Source organism: Malania oleifera, chromosome 3 (genome assembly GCF_029873635.1).
Source record: "Malania oleifera isolate guangnan ecotype guangnan chromosome 3, ASM2987363v1, whole genome shotgun sequence".
NCBI classification, from domain to species: Eukaryota; Viridiplantae; Streptophyta; class Magnoliopsida; order Santalales; family Ximeniaceae; genus Malania; species Malania oleifera.
The window spans coordinates 101,971,828-101,991,538 of record NC_080419.1 but is presented as its reverse complement, the minus strand read 5'-3'; the positions used below and the strand labels follow the sequence as shown (position 1 = coordinate 101,991,538).

Here is a 19,711-nt window from a genome sequence, read left to right as displayed (position 1 = left end):
CATGCCTAAATAATAGCAACTAGATCACACTAGCCTAAATTAATTTTAAACCCTAAAACTAGATCAAAAGCTGGTAAAATAGTAAGAATGTTGCAAAAACATGGTCAAACACTAGACAAGAAGATAATAATATCATTGTAGAACTGCACATATGACAGACAATTGCATATACTGTACAGAACCCCTACCGATATCCCTCTCAACCATCCTACTCAAAACATCAGCAACCAAAATAAGAAGGGGGAGAGATTCCCACTGCCTCACACCCAAGTTGTTGAAAATTGACAATCTAGTTCTCAATCAATGATCATACAAAAGGAACAGAAGAAAGGCAACCGAATCCATCCTCACCACTTACCCTTCCTATCCAAGAACCAATTCAAAAAATAGCAAACTATCATATGCCTTCTTAAAATATAGCTTAAAGACTAAGCTCAGCTGCTTCTTCCTCCAGACCCTGATCCTCCCCAGTCTTCTTAACCACAAGGACAACATCTAGGCCATATCTAACCCCACAAAGGCCATTTGAAAGTTTGAAATTGTACTCCTTATTCCCCTTTAAATCTATTGCCAAGAACCTTAGCAATAATCTTATAAACAAGTTATAATCAAAACTAATAGGATGAAAGTCACTAACACTAACAATGTGGTCTTTTTCCCAGGAACTACACTGATGGAAGCCAATTTCATGCCAATGGGGTAATAAAGAATAATGTTATTTTCCTAAGCTTTATCCATAATCCCATTTAATGCCCAACTCATTTTTGGGAATTGCTTAAATTCTTTATATGCTAGACTGATGTTTACTTCTTTAAATTTAAATGTTGAATTTCTAGTTCATATAGTCTACTGATCCCATAATTCAACCCCAAAAAATTTCTAATAATTCAAGGTAGTATTCCAACATTAACAACATTGAGTGCAACAGTCACATAAAAATTTTGAATTTTTAGTTTGTAGTGTCTACCAAACCCATAAATCAACCCCAAAAAATTTCTAACAATTCAAGGTAGTATCCCGATATCAACAACATCAAGTGCAACACTGACATATGCATAATGCATGCATGCAAAACCCACGAAAAGAACACAAGCATGTATTTATTGGTGCATCCTTGTTAAAAATTAAAAATGAATTAAGAATGCATGGTTGATGATTCTTCAAAGACGTACTAATCTACATGTTACAACAACATGATATTACGATTGTCATAAAACTGAAGAACAAAAAGAAAAGCAGGAAAAGTTTTGCAATGCATTAGGTAATAAAGCACATAAAAGCAAGCACAAAGCCAATTTAAAATAGAGCATAATACACTTTAAAAACTTACTAAGAGTACGACTTAGAGCATACAATGGATACTTACATCTCATCTTTTGGCCACCAAACTTTAACCATCAAGCCAACCAGGTTCTCGCCAAACCCTCTCACATCAGGTGTCTGACATAAAACATTAATTTCTTATTCAAATGCAAAAAGAATATAATTAAGGAAAGAAAGAAAGATGTACAAAGCAGAGAAGATAACATTTTGAAAACGGAAACTGAATAAAAAGAAATGAAAGAACAAGATCAAGTTTATGATGATTTCCAATGTTTTAGAAGGATTAATTGAGGCTCACCTCAAGGCAGGGCATGCCTAGAACACATTGGCACTCGATCTAAAATATCAAATCTTGAAAAGGCTAATGCATTACACAATTGAGGTTTATGCATTTGTACAAAAAACAAGCCTTTTGCACCTTTTAAATTGATGCCTACACATTTTGGGCATGTGGTTCTCATGTTAGATTTGTCAGGAATATTTAACAGCATGTTTTATATCGAAGGGATGTCATAATATGACGTGCCTTCTAAAACTCTTGAACCTCCCTGTCCTAAATAAGTGAGTATCTTAGATCTAGAAAATAATTTAAACTTTGATGTTGTTAACTATATCTTGTCATAATTAATCTAATCAATTCAAGTTAGCAATTTTTGAATGTCCAACAAGCAATTTGCAACTTATATTTGATTTTTTTTTTGCATTATGTTTGTGATTATATTCATTAGCATTTACTTTTAAAATATATGCAATTCATTTACACATTTTTATCTAAAAATAAAATTCTCAAAAGGCTTATGCTCCAATGCCTCAAGGGTTGCTTTAACTTACACCTTGCTTCTTAAGAGTTAAAACACCCCTCCTTATGCCTTTTAAAATATTGACGATTTCCCAATCATGCTAAGTAACAGAGATGCAAATACCATTCAAACAATGGTGCAACACCATAAGGAAGCTATAAAAACCAGTGTTTTAAAAAGCGTTTTTGAGGCGCACCACTTGATGCGTTTTGGGCCAAAAACGCCCTAAGGCATTAGTAGAAATGCGCCACTCCTAAAAGGTGTACGCCTCAGGTGCAAAGTTTCGCCTTGTTACGCCTCAAATACCAAGTGTACGCCTTACGAGATTCTTGGTTTATAACATAAATTAAACAGGGCAAAACCCAGAATGCATCGAAAGCCCTATCCTACGTCTCTCGCACGAAGCTTCCTCTGTTCTGCTCCCTCGACGAAGCCTCCAGCGAGTCTTCTCCTCGACAATAGCCTCTGCTCTCTCTCTCTCCGACAATTCCTCCAGCACCTCCTCTCTCTCCAACGACTCGACGGCTGCTTCCAACGATTCCTCCAAGCCTCTCGTCTCTCTCTGATGAGTCGACGTTCCCTTCCTAACTCTGATCTGCCTCTGACAACTCCTTCTGACGTAAGTTTTCCCTTCGACAAACCCTTCGGAGCTGCCGTTTCTCTGCAGCGACCCTCTCACCCCTCTCATACTCTCTGCCACTGTGTTGGCTGCAGCTGGCTTTGAAATTAGAATCATGAGACATTTTTAATTTGGCTTTTACTTATGGCTCATGCTTCTTTTTTTAATATATATTATCTGTGTTTGTTAGTTAAAACTTAAAATTGACCTATATGTTATTTAAAAATGATGTTTTTCTATTTTTTCTATTATTTTAAAATTTTCCATATTTTTTTATTTATTAATTATTTAAAAAAATACAGTAGCAAAATGCTTACGCCTTGCCTCACCTCGCCTTGCGGAAGGTAAAACGCCTCGCCTTACGCCTTCGCCTTTTAAAACACTGATAAAAACAATTCTCTCCCACAGTACTAACATGGCAAGAGTCTCCTTTAGAAAATCCAAGCATTCATTTACAACCAAACCAAAGCACACCCCAGCAACACAAATTATTATTAGCTACCACCTTTCTCCCAGCACCTCAATACATATAAGCAAGAATAGCACCAAATTACCTACATGCACCAAATCTTTGTCAAAAATACCAAAAAATGATTTTGGATGCTTCATGCTATCAAATAGCACAATGACATTTCAGTGCCTCAATGCTAGATGATACATCACACATCCAAAGATCTTCTCTGAAAGGGAGCCTTCTTACCCACAGATCTTCCCCAAAATGAAAATTAAACATCTCTACTCAAATCTGACTGAAGAAAATAATAAATGGAAACCAACAAAATGAACATTTCATGACCAGCACGAGTAACATTAACAAAGAGCCTAAGTCCATACTAGCTCTTGATCACACTACGGCAAATGAAATCTCACTCTGGACAACATAGCCACTTCCCAACTATAGTGACATTTTGGAGACCAAATTACCAAAATCCCAGCACATAGCCTTAGTTTAGGCCTATACACCATCTCTCAACTAACAAACCCTTATATCCCCATATCCAGTATGGCTGCCAACCCCACAGCAACCCTAGACAAGGACAAGAAACAAAGGAGAGAATTGGTTCAAAACTACAAAAAAAATTTGACTAACATGAAAGCAACATTTTAAATTCCGACTCTTAATTCTTGACTAGAATTTTCAGGTTTCAGTGTTGATGTCAACTTACGATTTCCATTCTTGAACTATAATAAACATTAGATCTAAAGCATGGAATTTTTAATGAAAATTAAAGAATCTGACATAAACATTATAATGCAAGATTTAGAATTATATAGTATTATAAATAAAAGACGTAAATATTTGTGTCATGCAATTGGTAAATACTACTTTTGAGAGAGAAGTCGGAATAAACTAATGTAGCCAATATTTAAAGTCGATTTTTTACATAAATTTCAAAGAAAAAAGTATGAAAATAATCATTTCTATCCTTCAAACATAAATTTCAATTTTAAAGAAATTTTTTTAATAGTCACTTTTAAAAAAAAAAAATAAGGCTGAAATATCAATATTTCAATAATTTAAATGATTAATGGAAATTTCAACAAAATTTTCTAAAACAGAAATTAAATGACGTTCCAATTTAAGGCAGTGGGAACAATGGACATTTCGACAATTTAAAGAGACTTAAGACCATGCACAGATGAATGATTTGACCACAAGTAATTAAGCAAATTTGCAAAATATTACGCAATATGTGTTACCAAAATAAAAGTTCACAATACTTGTAGCACACAAATTATAAGTATCCATATCATAATACAATAACAAAAAAAATCAATGAATGTATTTTAAGCATGAATAAACAAAACAAATCAATTAGTGCATTAAAGCATGACTAAGGAAATTGACTAAAGAAATGGGTGATGGAAACAAAGCTGTTCTATATTTGGCCATCAAGACCAGAAGCACAAAACAAGTTCACAAGAATATTGCAAAGTTACACCAAGATGATAATGTAACATGCAACAATTTGCTGAAAGCATATAGCATTCTTGGTTAAAGAAACATAATATAACATAATAAGATTATGGATGCATACTTTTTCCTTGCCAGGGGTGCGCTTTCGCTTGGAGTTCACCTTAGAAATTTCCTCCATTTTAAATTCACCTTTAGTAGATTTTGTGGCCGACTTTAGAGATGACAACGTTACATGTTCATAATCAAAACAACTCTTAGCTACATAGAATTTAGCATACAAAAAGAAAAACAACAACATAAGGAATTGCAAATGCTCTTTTAAGGCTGAATAAAGTAAGGTACCTTGTCTTCATCTCCAGCCAAAGATTTTCTTCCATCTTTCTCCAAAATAGCTTTTCCTCGTACCCGCCGTTTCCCATCTTCTTGCTGCTTTATAGAAGGCCCATCCTCATTGTTATTACTTAATTCCACCTTTTTCCAAGATGACTTTGGTTGTTTTCCCTCTGACTCACCAGCAGTCTTACTTCTTTTCTTTATAGTATCAACTGAAACAGGAGTTCTGTCCTCATCAGCAATCTCAGTAGGCACTTTCTTCCCTGCACGCCTATGAGGTTTCACTTCAGAATCACTTACTCCTTCAGATGCCTTCTTAGCAATATCAGCTGTTGGTTTAGCTTCTTGAGTCGAGCCTTCTTTCTTTTTTGGCCGCCCACCCTTTCTAGAACGACTCTCATCAGGAAGGCCCTTGTTTGGGGTTGAGGAAGCCACATTCACAGCCTCTCTCTCCGAAGCCTTTGGTGAGGAAACCCAAACACCTGCATCTTTCTCATTTTCTAGTTGTGCAGCTGCCTCAGCAGATGAACCCTCACGAGGTGAATTATGCACTTGCATGCTACGACTTTTTTGACGGTTGGGCAGTTTCTCGGCTTCTTTATCACCATCAATATGAGAAAAATCAGAGGGTTCTGCTGAATTCATTACAGAATTTTGCTTTTTACCCCTTCTCTTTGAAGACTGTTCTGTCTTCGTTTCATAATCCACTAGCCTATCACCTGATTCACTCTTGCTTCGTGCATTAATACTTTGGGACTGATTATTAAGCTTTTTTGAAGAGTTAGAATCCAACAAAGAATCATCACGTGGGGCCTCTGAGACACCATTGCTCATAACAAATTTCTGAGATCTGTCCACAGCAGGATCAACTTCTTTGGGACAGACAGCTTCTTTTGAAATCTTATCAGCTACCTGAGAAATGAACAACTGATTTCAAATGAATCATTTTAATTTTTAAGTTGCTATCATTAAACAATTAAACAGATCACAAAAAAAAAAATAAACAAACAAATAAATAAATAAATAAAATGAAGCATATAGGTTTTAAAATTTAAAAAAAAAAAAAAAAGGAAAATAAGAAAAAGCATGCCTGAGCTGCCTCATCTGAAGAAGCCCTCACCATCCTACCTTCATCAGCCTGTACATTATCAAATTACTCTTGAGAATCAAATCATGACCAGCATTCACATACTCCCACAAAAAAAATCATGGTAGTCTAATATTAGTATCAGAGTTAGCATCCATATCTCAATAGATATAAATAAATAAATAAATAAAAATAAAATTTCACATGTAAGAACATGTGCCTTCATACCAAGTGCCCAGAGACCAAAACCAGTGCTGTCCAACATAATATTAGAAAAGCTTCTGCATCTCATACCCACTGAAGTTGATGCCAAAATTGTATAACTAAGAGACAAGCAGATGGGACAGGGAGTGTGTGCCAGTACGAAACATGCTCCAAAGATTTTACAACAGAAAGCATCCAATAAGAACGAAATGAAACTCCCAAAAAATATATTTTTAAAAAATGAATAAAGAACAAGGAGATGTTCAGATTTCTGATAACAAAATCAGAGGTAAAGTAAAGACAGTCCCGACCTAATGTTATTTCATGCCACCCATGATACAGAAACCAGTTAAGAACGCAATGGCAACTCTCATCACTTATAATGCAGCAATTGAAACATGCAATGTAAGTCAAGGAGAGGAAAGAAAGTGGTGGGGGATGAGTAGCAGTACAAAGGACAAAAAATATTGATGTGCCAATTCCCCATGAGCAGATTGGTAATTCAGTCGAGCGTGAGTCCATGAATTTGAAAAGTGGAGATGATACCATACAAGTGGGTACAAACATTTGAGAAAGAAATTTGAAGTAAAATATAAACTGAAACATAAGGCTCCATAATGAAGTGCTTTTTTTTCAGCAAAAAAGCCCGGGATACTATGATTCGCTCATCAAAATTAAATAATAAATATAGATAAGGCAACAAGATAGCAATGCTCAAATTCCAGAAGGGAACAAAGAGGAGAGAAATGCATGCGAAGTGGATGAGCAAAAAAAACCACAAATCACAACAACCAGAAGATGAGGATCAATTCTCAATCCAGCCAAAAAAAGGGGGAGATCAATTATCAACTCTATACAGGTCAGTCAACAAAAAAACATGATAACGCAGAAATCCACAACCACCAACTAGAATCACTACTCACAAACTAGAATAATATCCTGAAAAGTAAAAACAAAGATGGGCATACCTGATTTTCACCAGAAACATTGACATCACCCTCCTCAACAGCACCAGATTTCTCTAGGCATATAGAAGCAACTACTTTACTATAATCCTCTAAAAATATCCCTAAGGATTTTACTGCTTGTATCAAGTAAGGCTTAAGCTTATCAGCACAATTTTTAAGTACTTTCTTCCCCAGCTTCCGGGCGATAGGGAGAATTTCCTGTAGAAAGAACAAATTAGTCAGTGAAGGCATAGAACCTACAGAATGTAAAAATGAACAAGACATTTGCTGACCTCATTGTCATTTTTTACACTAGCTAATATGGGGATAAGTAACTCCACCGAAATATCCTCGCTTTCTTCCAAGACAAGGGTCATAATTGTCTCCATGGATGTAAAAACAGCTTCAGGATGATGGTCCCTAAATGTTTTGGGGGGGAATAGAGTACTCAAATGGCTATCAGGGGGGAAAAATGCAAGTATATAAAGCAACCATGTTGTAGTAATTTCAAATCACTAAAAGAAAGCCACAAGAATAAACACAAAAACAGAAATACACAATTATTTAAAGCAAGTTATCCACAAAATCTAGAACAGAAGGGCAGGACAGGGTGCATGCCACAAGAAAACTTTTTTAAAAAATTGCACTTTCCCCGAAATTAGCATCTACCGTACTACCAGTGTTTAAAATCTTGCTTGTGAATTTCAATAAATCTATATGTAACAATAGTTATAACTAGTCATATCAATTATCAGCTAACAAGTCATTTTTTTATTATCAGTTTATAGGCATGTTGCCCAAATACATGCAGGATCACTTCCCAAATAGGAAAGCTAAATTTTTTTTCAAAGTGAACTTATGATAGTCCTTTTCTTTGGATAAGAAAAAGAAATTATTAAGAACTGAAATGATGTACAAAGGATGAGGACAAGATGTCCTCTAGGTAAAATGATCTACAACCTGAAAGATTACAATTGAGTTGCCTTTGAATCCCTTTGACGGTCGGACAGCAGTAAATCCCAGAAAAAGAAAAACAAGAACAAAAAACAAAAGAATGAGTCCCAAAAGAAGCCAAGAAGACCACTCTATCCCATAAGAAGCAAGTACATCTTAAGTGGCCCTTAGAGATTCTTGCCTTCCTCTCAAATCCAAAGAGATCATAAGATAGCAAAAAACTGCACCACTCAATAGGACACAGCCTTTTCTACTTGAGCCGATATCCCAATGCCTCACCGCCCTTAAAAGATACTCCCCTTTATGTGCTACATGTCTCAATATATAGAATTTTTCAGCCAAAAACAATAACAACAATAATCATATGTTCATGCAATCACATGCATCAAATAACACCTTTCTATGATCACATGCATCAAAATAAGATATATTTTCCTCGAGATGTATCAAGGTAAGTAGTCAATAACTCCACATCAAAATTAACTATAGCTAAATATATAAAAGGAAATGCCAAAAAAAATTTATAACAAAAAACAGCACTAAAAAATTCACCAAAAGGAAAATTTTTAAAAATAGTGAAAGACAAGGTAAATTAATTAAATATTAAAAATATATTCCGAACTAAAATTTAAGCCCAGCTTCCTTTCATAAAACATTTCAAGTTCCTTTCCAAACACTCAAACAATGTATAATTAGCTTACTAATACAATTTTTTGTCCTAACTAATCTAAATTTTTATTAAAAAAACTACACAAAAATCTTACTTCTATTTCCTTCGACTTAGGTCACATTAATCTTGACTTTAGCACACATCATATCTTATTTCACTAAATCCAACCTCCATCAGAATTAAAGCCCCAAGGGACTAGCATAAGAAGATGGATTTGTGACACGTATTGAAAACCATGAATTTTTTTCTCATATCCGAGCATCAATGCTACAACAATACAATTTCCCATTTGGATAGGTCACCATATTTAAAATCATGAATTTGTTCTCATATCTATCAACTTCTAATCGCCTTAAATACAGCATATTTTTTGTGGCACGTATGCATCATACAGCAAAGGACTAGCATAAGAATGGATTCATGTTTATTTAAAATATGTGTCATGTATCACTTATTGTATAACCAAATACAGATAACAATTAGAAGAAAGGAAAACATAAATAGGACAAACATACATATTTGGAAACAAAAATAGAACTTGCCCCACCTCCCACCCAGAAGAAAAATTCTTAAAGGCTACAAGAAGGAGGGTACCAAATACATAATTATAGTTTATATGGAGAGAACAAAAGAATTCAAATTGTACGTGATCCATTTTAAAATGCACTAAATACTTTTGACAGTATAATAGCTTGACTTATCCGTAAAAAGGAAAAAAAAATTACAATATAGCAGCATCACATGGTGTTGCTTCCATCATACCTTATAGATTTAAAGAACTGCTGGAACATCTCAACAATCAGGGCATCACATTCAAGATCCAACATCACCACACATGATCTAACTTTTGCAACAGTTTCAAGAATTGAGGTCCTCTTATTATATGATCTGCTGGACTTGTCAGATAAATTTTCGAATGATGATACAATCAGCTGGAAAACCTCCTGCATGCCCATTAAGAAGTTACAGAAAAGAAAATGAAAAGAACAATCACATAACAATGACAACAGAAATTTTCCTTGTGCCAAATCGAATGATTCTTAGTACCTTCATTTGATCATCATCATAAGGGGCATCTGGTGCTGTAATTCTCGTTATTTCACTAATGCATGCAGCAACTGCAACCTTCACATCAACATCCGAATGCCTCAAAAGTTCATCAGAAATCAATGCCTTCAGGGATGGAGACAGTGCATTCTGCATCGATTTGGGCGGCGACTGTTCCACCCTTGTAAGACAATTCTCAACTTGCTAAAAGCAGAACAAAAAGAACAGAATTATGCCAAATGCATTAAACACTTAAACAATAGACAGAACAAAATCAATCCATATCAACCCACCTTGATGCCAATTATTAATTATGACCAATATTATCAATCAGGTCTAACCAAACATTTTGTCTACAATCAATTAAGAATGCCCATATTGGATGAGTATATGCAACAGTAGATTTTGTGAGTCACCATGCGAATCTTGCAACATTAAAAAGGGGCTATGAATGAAAAACTATTTTTCCCAGAACTATTTCCAGATGATGGGACAAAGGAAATCAACTTAATGGCGCGCCTGTGCCCACACCCACCTGCCCTCCCACACGCACACTAGTCAGTTGCAAGTGACAGGCGTAACTCATTGAATGGTTCATACACTTCACATGTGCATGCGTGGTATGAGCCCTGCATACATGAAGCACACTAACATTTGCATGCAAAATTGTCATTCTTCCAACTGCCACACTCTCTATTCACCCCACTGTACTGCCAAGACAATATTGACAATCAAATTCAAGCATTTGAGAAATATAAAGCTTGATCTAAACCCATGTCAACAACACCCCATGGTCCCACATTTTGACCAGCTAGATCTTCCAACATTTTTCTATAAGTGCTTATAATGCCTTGCAATAACAAGTTAATAACCAAGTCATAAGTCTCACTAGGCATGCTCAGCTACGAGAGCCTTCTCCCCTGATTTCACACATTCTAGGCAATATCTTCAGGAAGTTGAAATATTCAAAATGCACTGATGACCATAAAAAAAGGAGGTTGGAAACAAATTAGCACTAATACAAATTTTAAAACACCAAAATATTCAATAATAGAACATGAATTAATACTATATTACAATTTTTCAGTAATATGCAACGTTCGTGCCATAAATTCCACAAAATAGATGCAAAGATAAGAAGCCAGAAACCCAAAAACAAAAATAAATAAATAAATAATAAATAATAAAATAAAAAGAATCTGCAGAGCAGCTCCGTCAAAGAAATTTCAGAAAACAGCATCCAGTGTTCTTGCCAGAAATTTTGAATAACAGACATGGAAATTCCAAGAGGGAATACTCCCATGGGAAAAACAGTAGAATTTCCAAATAAAACAGCAAAAAAGAAAGAAAAAGAAAAGGATAAAAAAAAGGCTCTAAGCAGTTCTGAAAAAGAGCAGCAGAGCAGTAAAGAAGAAAAGAAGAGTAAGGTTACATTTGGTACAAAAAATTATATTGTTACTTCAAAGCAATTAACAATGTGAAACATTTTATGAGTTCATAAAATAGACTAGGAATAACTACTCCCAAATTTGATCATGGGGGTATATATTCGTTTCTTATTTCATGTTGAGGAATAACTATTCTCTTAATTTGCAAAATTTAAAATATATTCCACCTTATTCCAAAGAATAGCTATTCCACCGAATCAAACAAGCGGAAAGAGCAGTAGAGCATAAATTTCAGGAAAAGGTAACAGCAATTCTCCTTAAAAAAAGAGCAAAAGAAAAATCAAAAAGAGGGATCACAAATCTGACTGAGAGCAGCACAGCTGAAAAAAGAAGAGGAAGGAAAGAAAAAAGAGAATAAAGAGAAGCAGAGCATAAATTTCAGGAAAAAAAAAGTAGCACAAGTTCCAAAAATTAAATTTAAAAAAAAAAAAAGGGAGTCACAGCAGCTCTAACTAAAGAGCAGCAGAACCACTGGCTTCATCAATCAAGAAGGAAGAAGAAAAAAGTGGAAAGAAAGACCTGGTTGATCAAGAAGAATAAAAGAATGAGAGTTGGCCTTCAATCAAAGTTTGAGATTGGCCACCCTTGATAACAGCTTTGCTTGTCTTCTGGGAAACTCTTTTTTTCAAGAGAATGCTGACTTGCTGGGAGTTGAGAGACATTAGACGCCACATGGAATAAGATACTTGTGCTTTTTGCATATTTTTAATGATCATGCGCACAAATACAATGGCTAAAATTAAGATGGGAGGAAAAAAGCAAAGCATGAAGAAAACATGCATGAGCACGCCACCGCGTATTGAAGGTTGCCTCACCTAGACCTCTATTAGAGGCACAAGCCTCATCACTCCAGAGCTCCTCACACTTTTCACTACATGCCCAAGGCAGTTCAGTCTCTTTTTCCCTGGGATACCATTAGTGTCCCCCCCCCCCAAAAAAAAATAATAATAATAATAATAAACCACCTTTATAATTAACGTATTAACGCTCAAATTTAAATAATCAAAAAAAAGTACACGAGGAATTTTAAAATAATTTTTAAGAAAAAAACATCAACTGCTTAGAACCACCCACTTACATTGGCAGCCACTTAAAACTACTCATAACTAAAGAGATTTTCAAAAAAAAAAGAAAATTTAGATCAAATAATACGCAATTGTGTGTGCTCAATCGCTAGTAATCTTTTAAAAAAATATACTGTCCCTAAACAATAATAACTGTGTCATTCGCTGTTCTTAAAATATCTACACATCCATAATCTCTTACAAAATTACATAGCATTCTACATCTCCACCTAATATATAATAAATACAAACATATATATACAAAGTTAAAGAACTAGGCAAGGCCAGGCTGGGAGAACCTATAAGTATGTGATTAATAAGAGTTGGCCTTAAGCCAAGCCAATCCCCAATCTAACCATCAGACCCCCGTGCAGACACACCTAGGAAAATTGTTGCGAGTTTCCAAGCACACCTGTGGAGTTAAATAAATACACACTTAAGATTTCCCATTATCCTGCATCAATGGGTTGTGAGAATGTAAAGAGGTCGGAGGGAACAAATCCTACAAATGACACATTCTTGACCCATTTTTTTTCATCCTAGTGGCATATGATGGCATGGTTCAAACTAGTTCAAATGCTTTCTTATACATTACATGTATCTCAGCATTCAATATAAGATAAAGTTTACTTAGACCTAGGACAGGACAGTTGGATTTCCTATCCATGCTACAGTCCAGCATAAACGTCCAACAAGTATCCTCCTCAAAAATCTGCTCCTGTATTTTTTATGCATCCTCCCCCCCTTCTCCTTCCACAGGCGTGTCACCCACACATTTTTGTAAGAACTGAGGCCTTGAATAAGTAGACAACGCATAACAATGATATAAGACAAATTAAAATAAAAAAAACAAGTATTTACATCCATCTATAGAACTTTTTATGACGCTTTGCCTCCCCCACACATCCCCCAACAACCCCCCCCCCCCCCAAAAAAAAATCTCCTCTCTCACACAACAAAAAAAGGGTAAACATAAGTTAGGGATTTATGCTCCTCATTTGTTGAGTTATAGCAATAACAGTAAACAGACAGACGGTGCCATTACATCAAATGGTCAACAATTTCACATTTTTCACTAATTCATTGGTATTATTGCCCATTTTTTAAATCTGACCAACTAAGTTTCAGATATCATGCCTCTCCACAAGTCAATCTATTATCCTTCTGCCTCCTCATTCACCACCGAAACCTTTAATTTGAGTAAAAAACCACGCTTGAATAACAGCAGAGTCACAATCAGGGTTGCAAAAAAAAAAATCAATACATCTTAAACAATTTTCAACATCACCACCTCAACTGGGGGCTCCACATTCAATCTCTCCAGATATAGTAATTTTATTTTTTTTCCCTTGTGCCAAGATTTATCCATCTTAACATTCTAGCATCAACATTTATTTTTGCTTACCATATCGCCTGTAAATTATACCTATAATTATGTATCATAATTTCATATGATATAAATGGCTTTATAGATATATCCCGTATCTACTAGTTTCAGTTCATGAGAAAACTTCACCTATGCAAAGGAAGGAGTAGCGGGGATTAACTTGGATCCTGAGGGTAAGAAAATATTATTTCTATTTTTCAACTGCAATTCAAAAAGCATTAAAAAAAAAAATTCCTTGTTGCATAGACCATTTTCATCAAGTATTTCTCCTGTTTCATATCACAGTTTTTGTAATTGATATTTGGATTATTGAATAACAATCTCTGAATAAAAATTTCTGCTCGATCCATAACCTTCATCTGCTTTATTAATTTTCTTTCTCTATTCCACAAACACTAGATCAATCCCTTTAATATAACATTAAAATGCATATTATATAAAAATTAAAAAAACTAGTCACTGCTCAATTTTGTACACATCTAATACACAATGACAGGCTTCTTAGGGATGGATAACAAAATTTTATTAACAGGAGAAAGAAAGACAAATTTATATGCAGGAAGTAAGAACACACGAGAGACCAAAAAAGCGTAATACATAGAAGATAAATCATAAAGATTTTAAAAAAGAAGCCTACGTCATTTCTCAACCAAAACTGTTACCATGCTTGCTACATTATTCAATTGTCTTGTACAAATTTACATCTTCAACTGTTCAAGGGTCTTTCTCTACCATTTGTCCCAAAAATATTGCTTGATGGAACACTCCAAACATCCCTTGTTCCTTTCCCATCAAGAAAAACTGACCCAGCATACAAATCATAAAATTCAAGCATTGCATTAGCATATTTTGTTACATGTTCGAAAAAGGCTCAAACCACCCTTTATATTAACCTTAAATTCCTAGAGACTTTTTTGGCAGCTAATTTATTTTCTTCTTCCTACAGAAAGCGTCTTCCTCCTCAATTCTTCTCGTTTATTTTTCTCAAGCAACTGCTGTGGCCAGTGAAGCCAGAACATTAACATTCAAGTTGGGCAACATGGAAGTTAGGCATCATGCCATCACCCGCCTCTTTAGCGAAAAGAAGATCTCTCTCCCTCTCTCTTACACACAGAAAGTTCTATAGGCCCAGAACATCAAATTAGAGTCACTGACCCTCATTTTAACACTAGTTTTTGGTTATCATATTGTAACACTAGCCCCACCATCAAAGACAAACCTAAAAGCCCCGTCCCAAATTTCTCCTCCATCAAGAAAGAAGCGTATTTTCACATGCCAAACTGAAATTTTCCCAGATGCCACCCCTTCAGTTCCCTCTCCCTCCTCTATTTCCTCCTTCCCCCTTCCCTCTTCTTCTTCCTCCTCTTGTTTTTCTCTTCCTAAATTCTCTCCTTAAGTTTCGGTTGCTCATCAGCCCTGAGTCAATTTGCTATCAAGCCACTTTGATTCCATTCCACAATCTTCAACTGCTGAAATTTCCTGCACCATTCTCCAAAGCAAGCACGCAGAGCCCTTTTCCCCTTCAGTCCAATTGTCTTCTACTATTGCAATTGTTGCCATAGATCATAGAACTTCCACATAGCCAGACGAAGGATGCACAGACAATTGCGCTCACACTGTTCAACTTCCAGAATCACGAGAAATTAGTTAGTACTGCTATTATGGATGTCTCACGATTTTGACTTCACTCGTGATTTTTAGACCTATACTGCAGGATTTTGAATTGTGAATACAAATTTCGGTGTTTGGGAGGATGAATTAAGTTCGTCAACATTCATATTGGACCCAGCTGTGACATTTTGTCATTCACTGTGATAAATTTTCCTTCACAAGATTTTTAAAATGGTCCAAATAAATTCAAGAGTGTTTGATTTATGCTTTTGGAGTAAACTTTAGAACAGCCAGCACCCAAATTCAGCATTAATTGTGAAAAAGTTTACAAAAATAATCGCAAGAAACACAGTATTATCGCTGACAAATAGAAAAAAAATGAAGCAGGAAGCAAGTTTGTTTTTTAATACTTGGCAAGATATGAATTTGGAAAATGTTACATGGGGTCCCACACCTTGTCTTCCAGGTATTCCCTGTTTCAGTGTTAATTCCAAGAGAGAATTCATAGATTGCCCATTTTATCTTGGTCCATATTTCGGATGTGATGGGAAACCAGAAATAAGGGCAAGTTTTGCATCTTAAAATCTTGCGGGCTATGCACTTAAGTGGTGGGATGGAATACAATTTTACAAAAGGCAACAAGGTAAAACTCAAACATTCTTCTGGTTTAGAATGAAAAATTTAATATCAGAATTTTTTTCAACTGTTACAACAAGATCTTCCATCTCAATAGAGAGGAGTTCAAAAACATACGCTTCCAATAAAACAGCATATCAAAGATGAATTAGAAATTGTAGTTTTCATGGACAACACATATTATCGCATAAAAGAGAGAATTTTATTTGAACCAGAAATTATTGTTCTTGTGAATTAAAAAGGTGAATATGAAAGCTACATTGACTCGGATGGATAAAAAATCCCACAATATAATTTTTGAAGGGCAAGCAAATGCAATGAAACAAAGTGTAGTTCAAGTTCTAGCCTCCTAAGAGAGTTTGAGAAGCAGGCAGCAGAGTTCAATACCAAAATTAGAATTCAATTCAAATTAAGAGCTTATTGAATAATGAAATTGTTGAATCTGGTTATAAGTTTGCAATGCATAGGCCCCAAGCAATGATTTATATTCCATAACGTGATGATTTTCCACCTATCGACTTAATTGGGATTGGGGATCTTGAGGATAATTTTGGTTTGTTATAGATATTTTAATGTCAGTTGAAAATGGGCATTATAAATTACAAGTTGAATGGCTCACAGATAAGTATATTCCCCCCACTCATGTTGCATCATTGTAAAACTCGAGGTCAAGTTTTCTCTAACAAGGGGAGTCTAATGGAGGATTGCTTGCTGAAAAATTGTAGGCTACCATACGACGTTTGAAGATTTAACAATTAGTCATTTTGATCTAAACTAGTAAGAGTTTTTAATTAGTTTATGGGAGTTTTGGGTGTTTTAAGTTATTTGGATCATTTTATAATTATTTTATCCAATTGTAATACGAGTGCACAAGAGCTTCTTTGTATATCATGCAAGACCTTTGTCACATTTATATTTCAGACTGATCTTCCTGTTCCCTTCCCCACCTCTCAAACCTCACTCATGCTGCCCTCTCCCTCCTCCTGTCCCTCCTCGCCTTGTTCCTCCTCTTCTTCCAACTCTCTCTCCCCCTAAAATTCTCTCTGTTCTGTTTCTGTAGTTATGTTCTACATCAGATCCCTCTCCTTCTTCTTCTTCCTTCTTTCTCCTTCTCTCTCTCCCATTATTGTCTCTCTGTTTCTGTGGCTGTTCTGTCATGCTCCTCTCTTCTCCCCCATTTTCTCCCCAAACAACTATAGTAGCTTGTGATGCCTGAACAGGAAAAGTAAAGCATCATGCTATCACTTGCCTCTTTAACCTTAAATATATTCTCCCTCACTCTTTCTAAACCTTGTGTGATTGCAGAATACTGCTGAAATTATAAGGAGGTTTTACATGACAGCTACATTCTGGATTAGAATGTTATGCAACTATGAAATAACATACCGAAAAAGTAAATGTTGCAAAAATAATGCTAATATGGATAAATAATAACTCCAAAAGATAAATTAAGGAATGAACACATGTGATAATATGGATTCAATGACAATTGAATGAAAAGGTAGCTTCGTCCCTAACAACATAGGCCAACAACACACCAAAGAAAAGGGATGTTAATTGGGGAGGGATAGATCTAGAATAACTTGGACCAAGAGAGCAAGTTAAGGATTAGATGATACATCAACTTCCAGAGGGTACAGTCCTCAATTGTGTAGAATGGCAAAAAAAAAAAATTCATGTAGTCAGCACCACTTGGCACTTGGCAGTTGTTTTAGTTTAGGTGACCAGTAAAATGTGTGGTGGTTTTTTTTTTTTTGGAGGGGGGAGTTTGAGAGGCACTTGCCCATTAAGGGAACCCCTTTGGTATCTGAGAACATGAAGATTCCTCAATATCATCTCACACAAAACATATGTTGTGCAATGGCAACACTTTTTTCAATTTTTTAATTTCACTATAAAATGAATTTTCTCTGCTGAGAATTATAATGCTGCAGGACGATACACAGAGCCCATTGAGCCTAAAGATGCCATGAAATCTCACTGGGAATGGTAAGACCATGACAGAGCTCAGGAGGCAAGAAGCAACCTCAAGATGGAAACAAATAATCGACAAACTATCAACCTATTTTCTATGTCAATATGTACATAAACATATTCAGTTACTTTAACTTTAATATTTAAAATTTTCCAAACTTTTCTTTATTATGCACTTGAACATACTTTTAAAAACAGAATTTAAATTAGATGACCAATGTACCAGTATAATCCACCTGTATCCAGATACAAGTTCATGCAAGTGTCGAAACTAAAAATATAACCCAGTTAGGTTGAGAACACATGCATTCACAAAGGTAAATGCCTATACACGGGGAAATATAATGATTGTTTTAAACCTTCGGTGTTTTGCTATCAGTGTTGTCAAACCCAAGCGCTCAGCAGCCGTCTAAATGTTACAAAAGTCCAGGCCCCTTTAAAACAAAACATAGCACCTACAGTCTAGACGTCGCTCATTCATCCAGCATTTCACTATTTGACAAGAACAGCATCTAAATATATGATTAGTTATTTGTCGCACACTACCAGATGTACAATGAGCAACATAACAGAATGTTAATACAGATCAATAGAAGTACAAAAATACTCATTACCCACATCACAAGCTTGACAAAAAGAATTGCGAACTTTAACAAACCCATTTCCAGAGAGGTAACAACAAAAAACACACAAATCACAAATCAAGGAATACAGAAACCGCACTACACATTAAACTAATCAATTAAAATGACAAATAAAATCAACAAGGGAAGCAGAACAAAGAAAAAAAAAATGAATTAGGGCTTACGTCGAGAATAGGAAGGAGTTCATAGACAGACGACAGGGGCTGAAGAAGGCGATTCCCAGCGTCAAGAAGCTGCTCCTCGAGCTCTCTATCTGAAGACGACACCATTGCTTCGCTCTCTCGGGATCTAGGAGAAACCGATAAGGCCGACGCCCAATTTCACACCATTGAAGCTCAAGAAACCCCACCTGAAACACGCGATCCAAAACAGCAAACGACGAAAGAACACGAGATACAGGAAAAGAGGGGGAGAAAGAGAGAGGAGGTGTAGAGAGAGAAAACTAGGGTTTTTAGAGAGAGAAGGGTGGAGAAGGGAGGGAAGAGGAAAGAAGTGTCGAGACTCGAGAGTCGTAAGTGAAAATTTTATTGTGAAAAATATATATTTATATTTTTTATTTATTTAATTTTAAAGATTATTGTTGATTTATTATGTTGGTGGAAGGGAAAAGGTTGCAGAACAAAAACAGGAGAGAGAGAGTGCGGAGCTGAAGTCGGATTCCGCGGGGTTTTATAAAATGAATTTGAATGTGGAGCGTTGAAGTCCGCCAGGCGTTTCGGTATACGTGGACATGCCCGCACGCTCTGATTCCCTGTACTATGTGAATTTACGCTTTCACCCTTTAGGGGAAGTGTTTGGTTTCGGACTCGGGGTATCCTATCGTGGATTAGCAAGGAATTTCTCACTGCAGTTTAGCCTTTTCTATTTTTTGGTTGTTTTTCCTTTTCTGGAAAACGCAGATTAGGAAAAATTAAAGCTACATTTGGATCAAGTAAAAAATAAAATAATAATAACAAATAATCTTTCATCATACTTCTCTATATTAAATTTGCTGAAAAAAATTTTTAAAAAAAAGTATACTATACAATTAAAAATTTTAAAAAAA

General features: G+C 35.5%; 1 protein-coding gene across 4 annotated transcripts in view; it reads right to left on the bottom strand.

The window, feature by feature from the left end:
* LOC131150817 (sister chromatid cohesion protein PDS5 homolog C-like) overlaps window positions 1-19,305 on the bottom strand; it is a 29,183-nt gene extending 9,878 nt beyond the window's left edge. For 2 of the 4 annotated variants that reach the window (XM_058101813.1, XM_058101814.1), the window contains exons 1-9: window positions 18,831-19,192; window positions 9,903-10,106; window positions 9,618-9,799; window positions 7,525-7,651; window positions 7,253-7,450; window positions 6,084-6,131; window positions 5,003-5,920; window positions 4,782-4,871; window positions 1,367-1,440 (exon numbers count right to left, since the gene is read on the bottom strand). In XM_058101813.1, the coding sequence (XP_057957796.1) occupies window positions 1,367-1,440; window positions 4,782-4,871; window positions 5,003-5,920; window positions 6,084-6,131; window positions 7,253-7,450; window positions 7,525-7,651; window positions 9,618-9,799; window positions 9,903-10,106; window positions 18,831-18,935 (1,946 nt within the window). In that variant the 5' untranslated portion in view covers window positions 18,936-19,192. Of the gene's footprint in view, window positions 1-1,366; window positions 1,441-4,781; window positions 4,872-5,002; window positions 5,921-6,083; window positions 6,132-7,252; window positions 7,451-7,524; window positions 7,652-9,617; window positions 9,800-9,902; window positions 10,107-18,830 lie in introns of all 4 variants that reach the window. The other 2 variants (XM_058101815.1, XM_058101816.1) reach the window with 2 other exon arrangements.
* Between the last annotated feature and the right edge of the window lie 406 nt (window positions 19,306-19,711).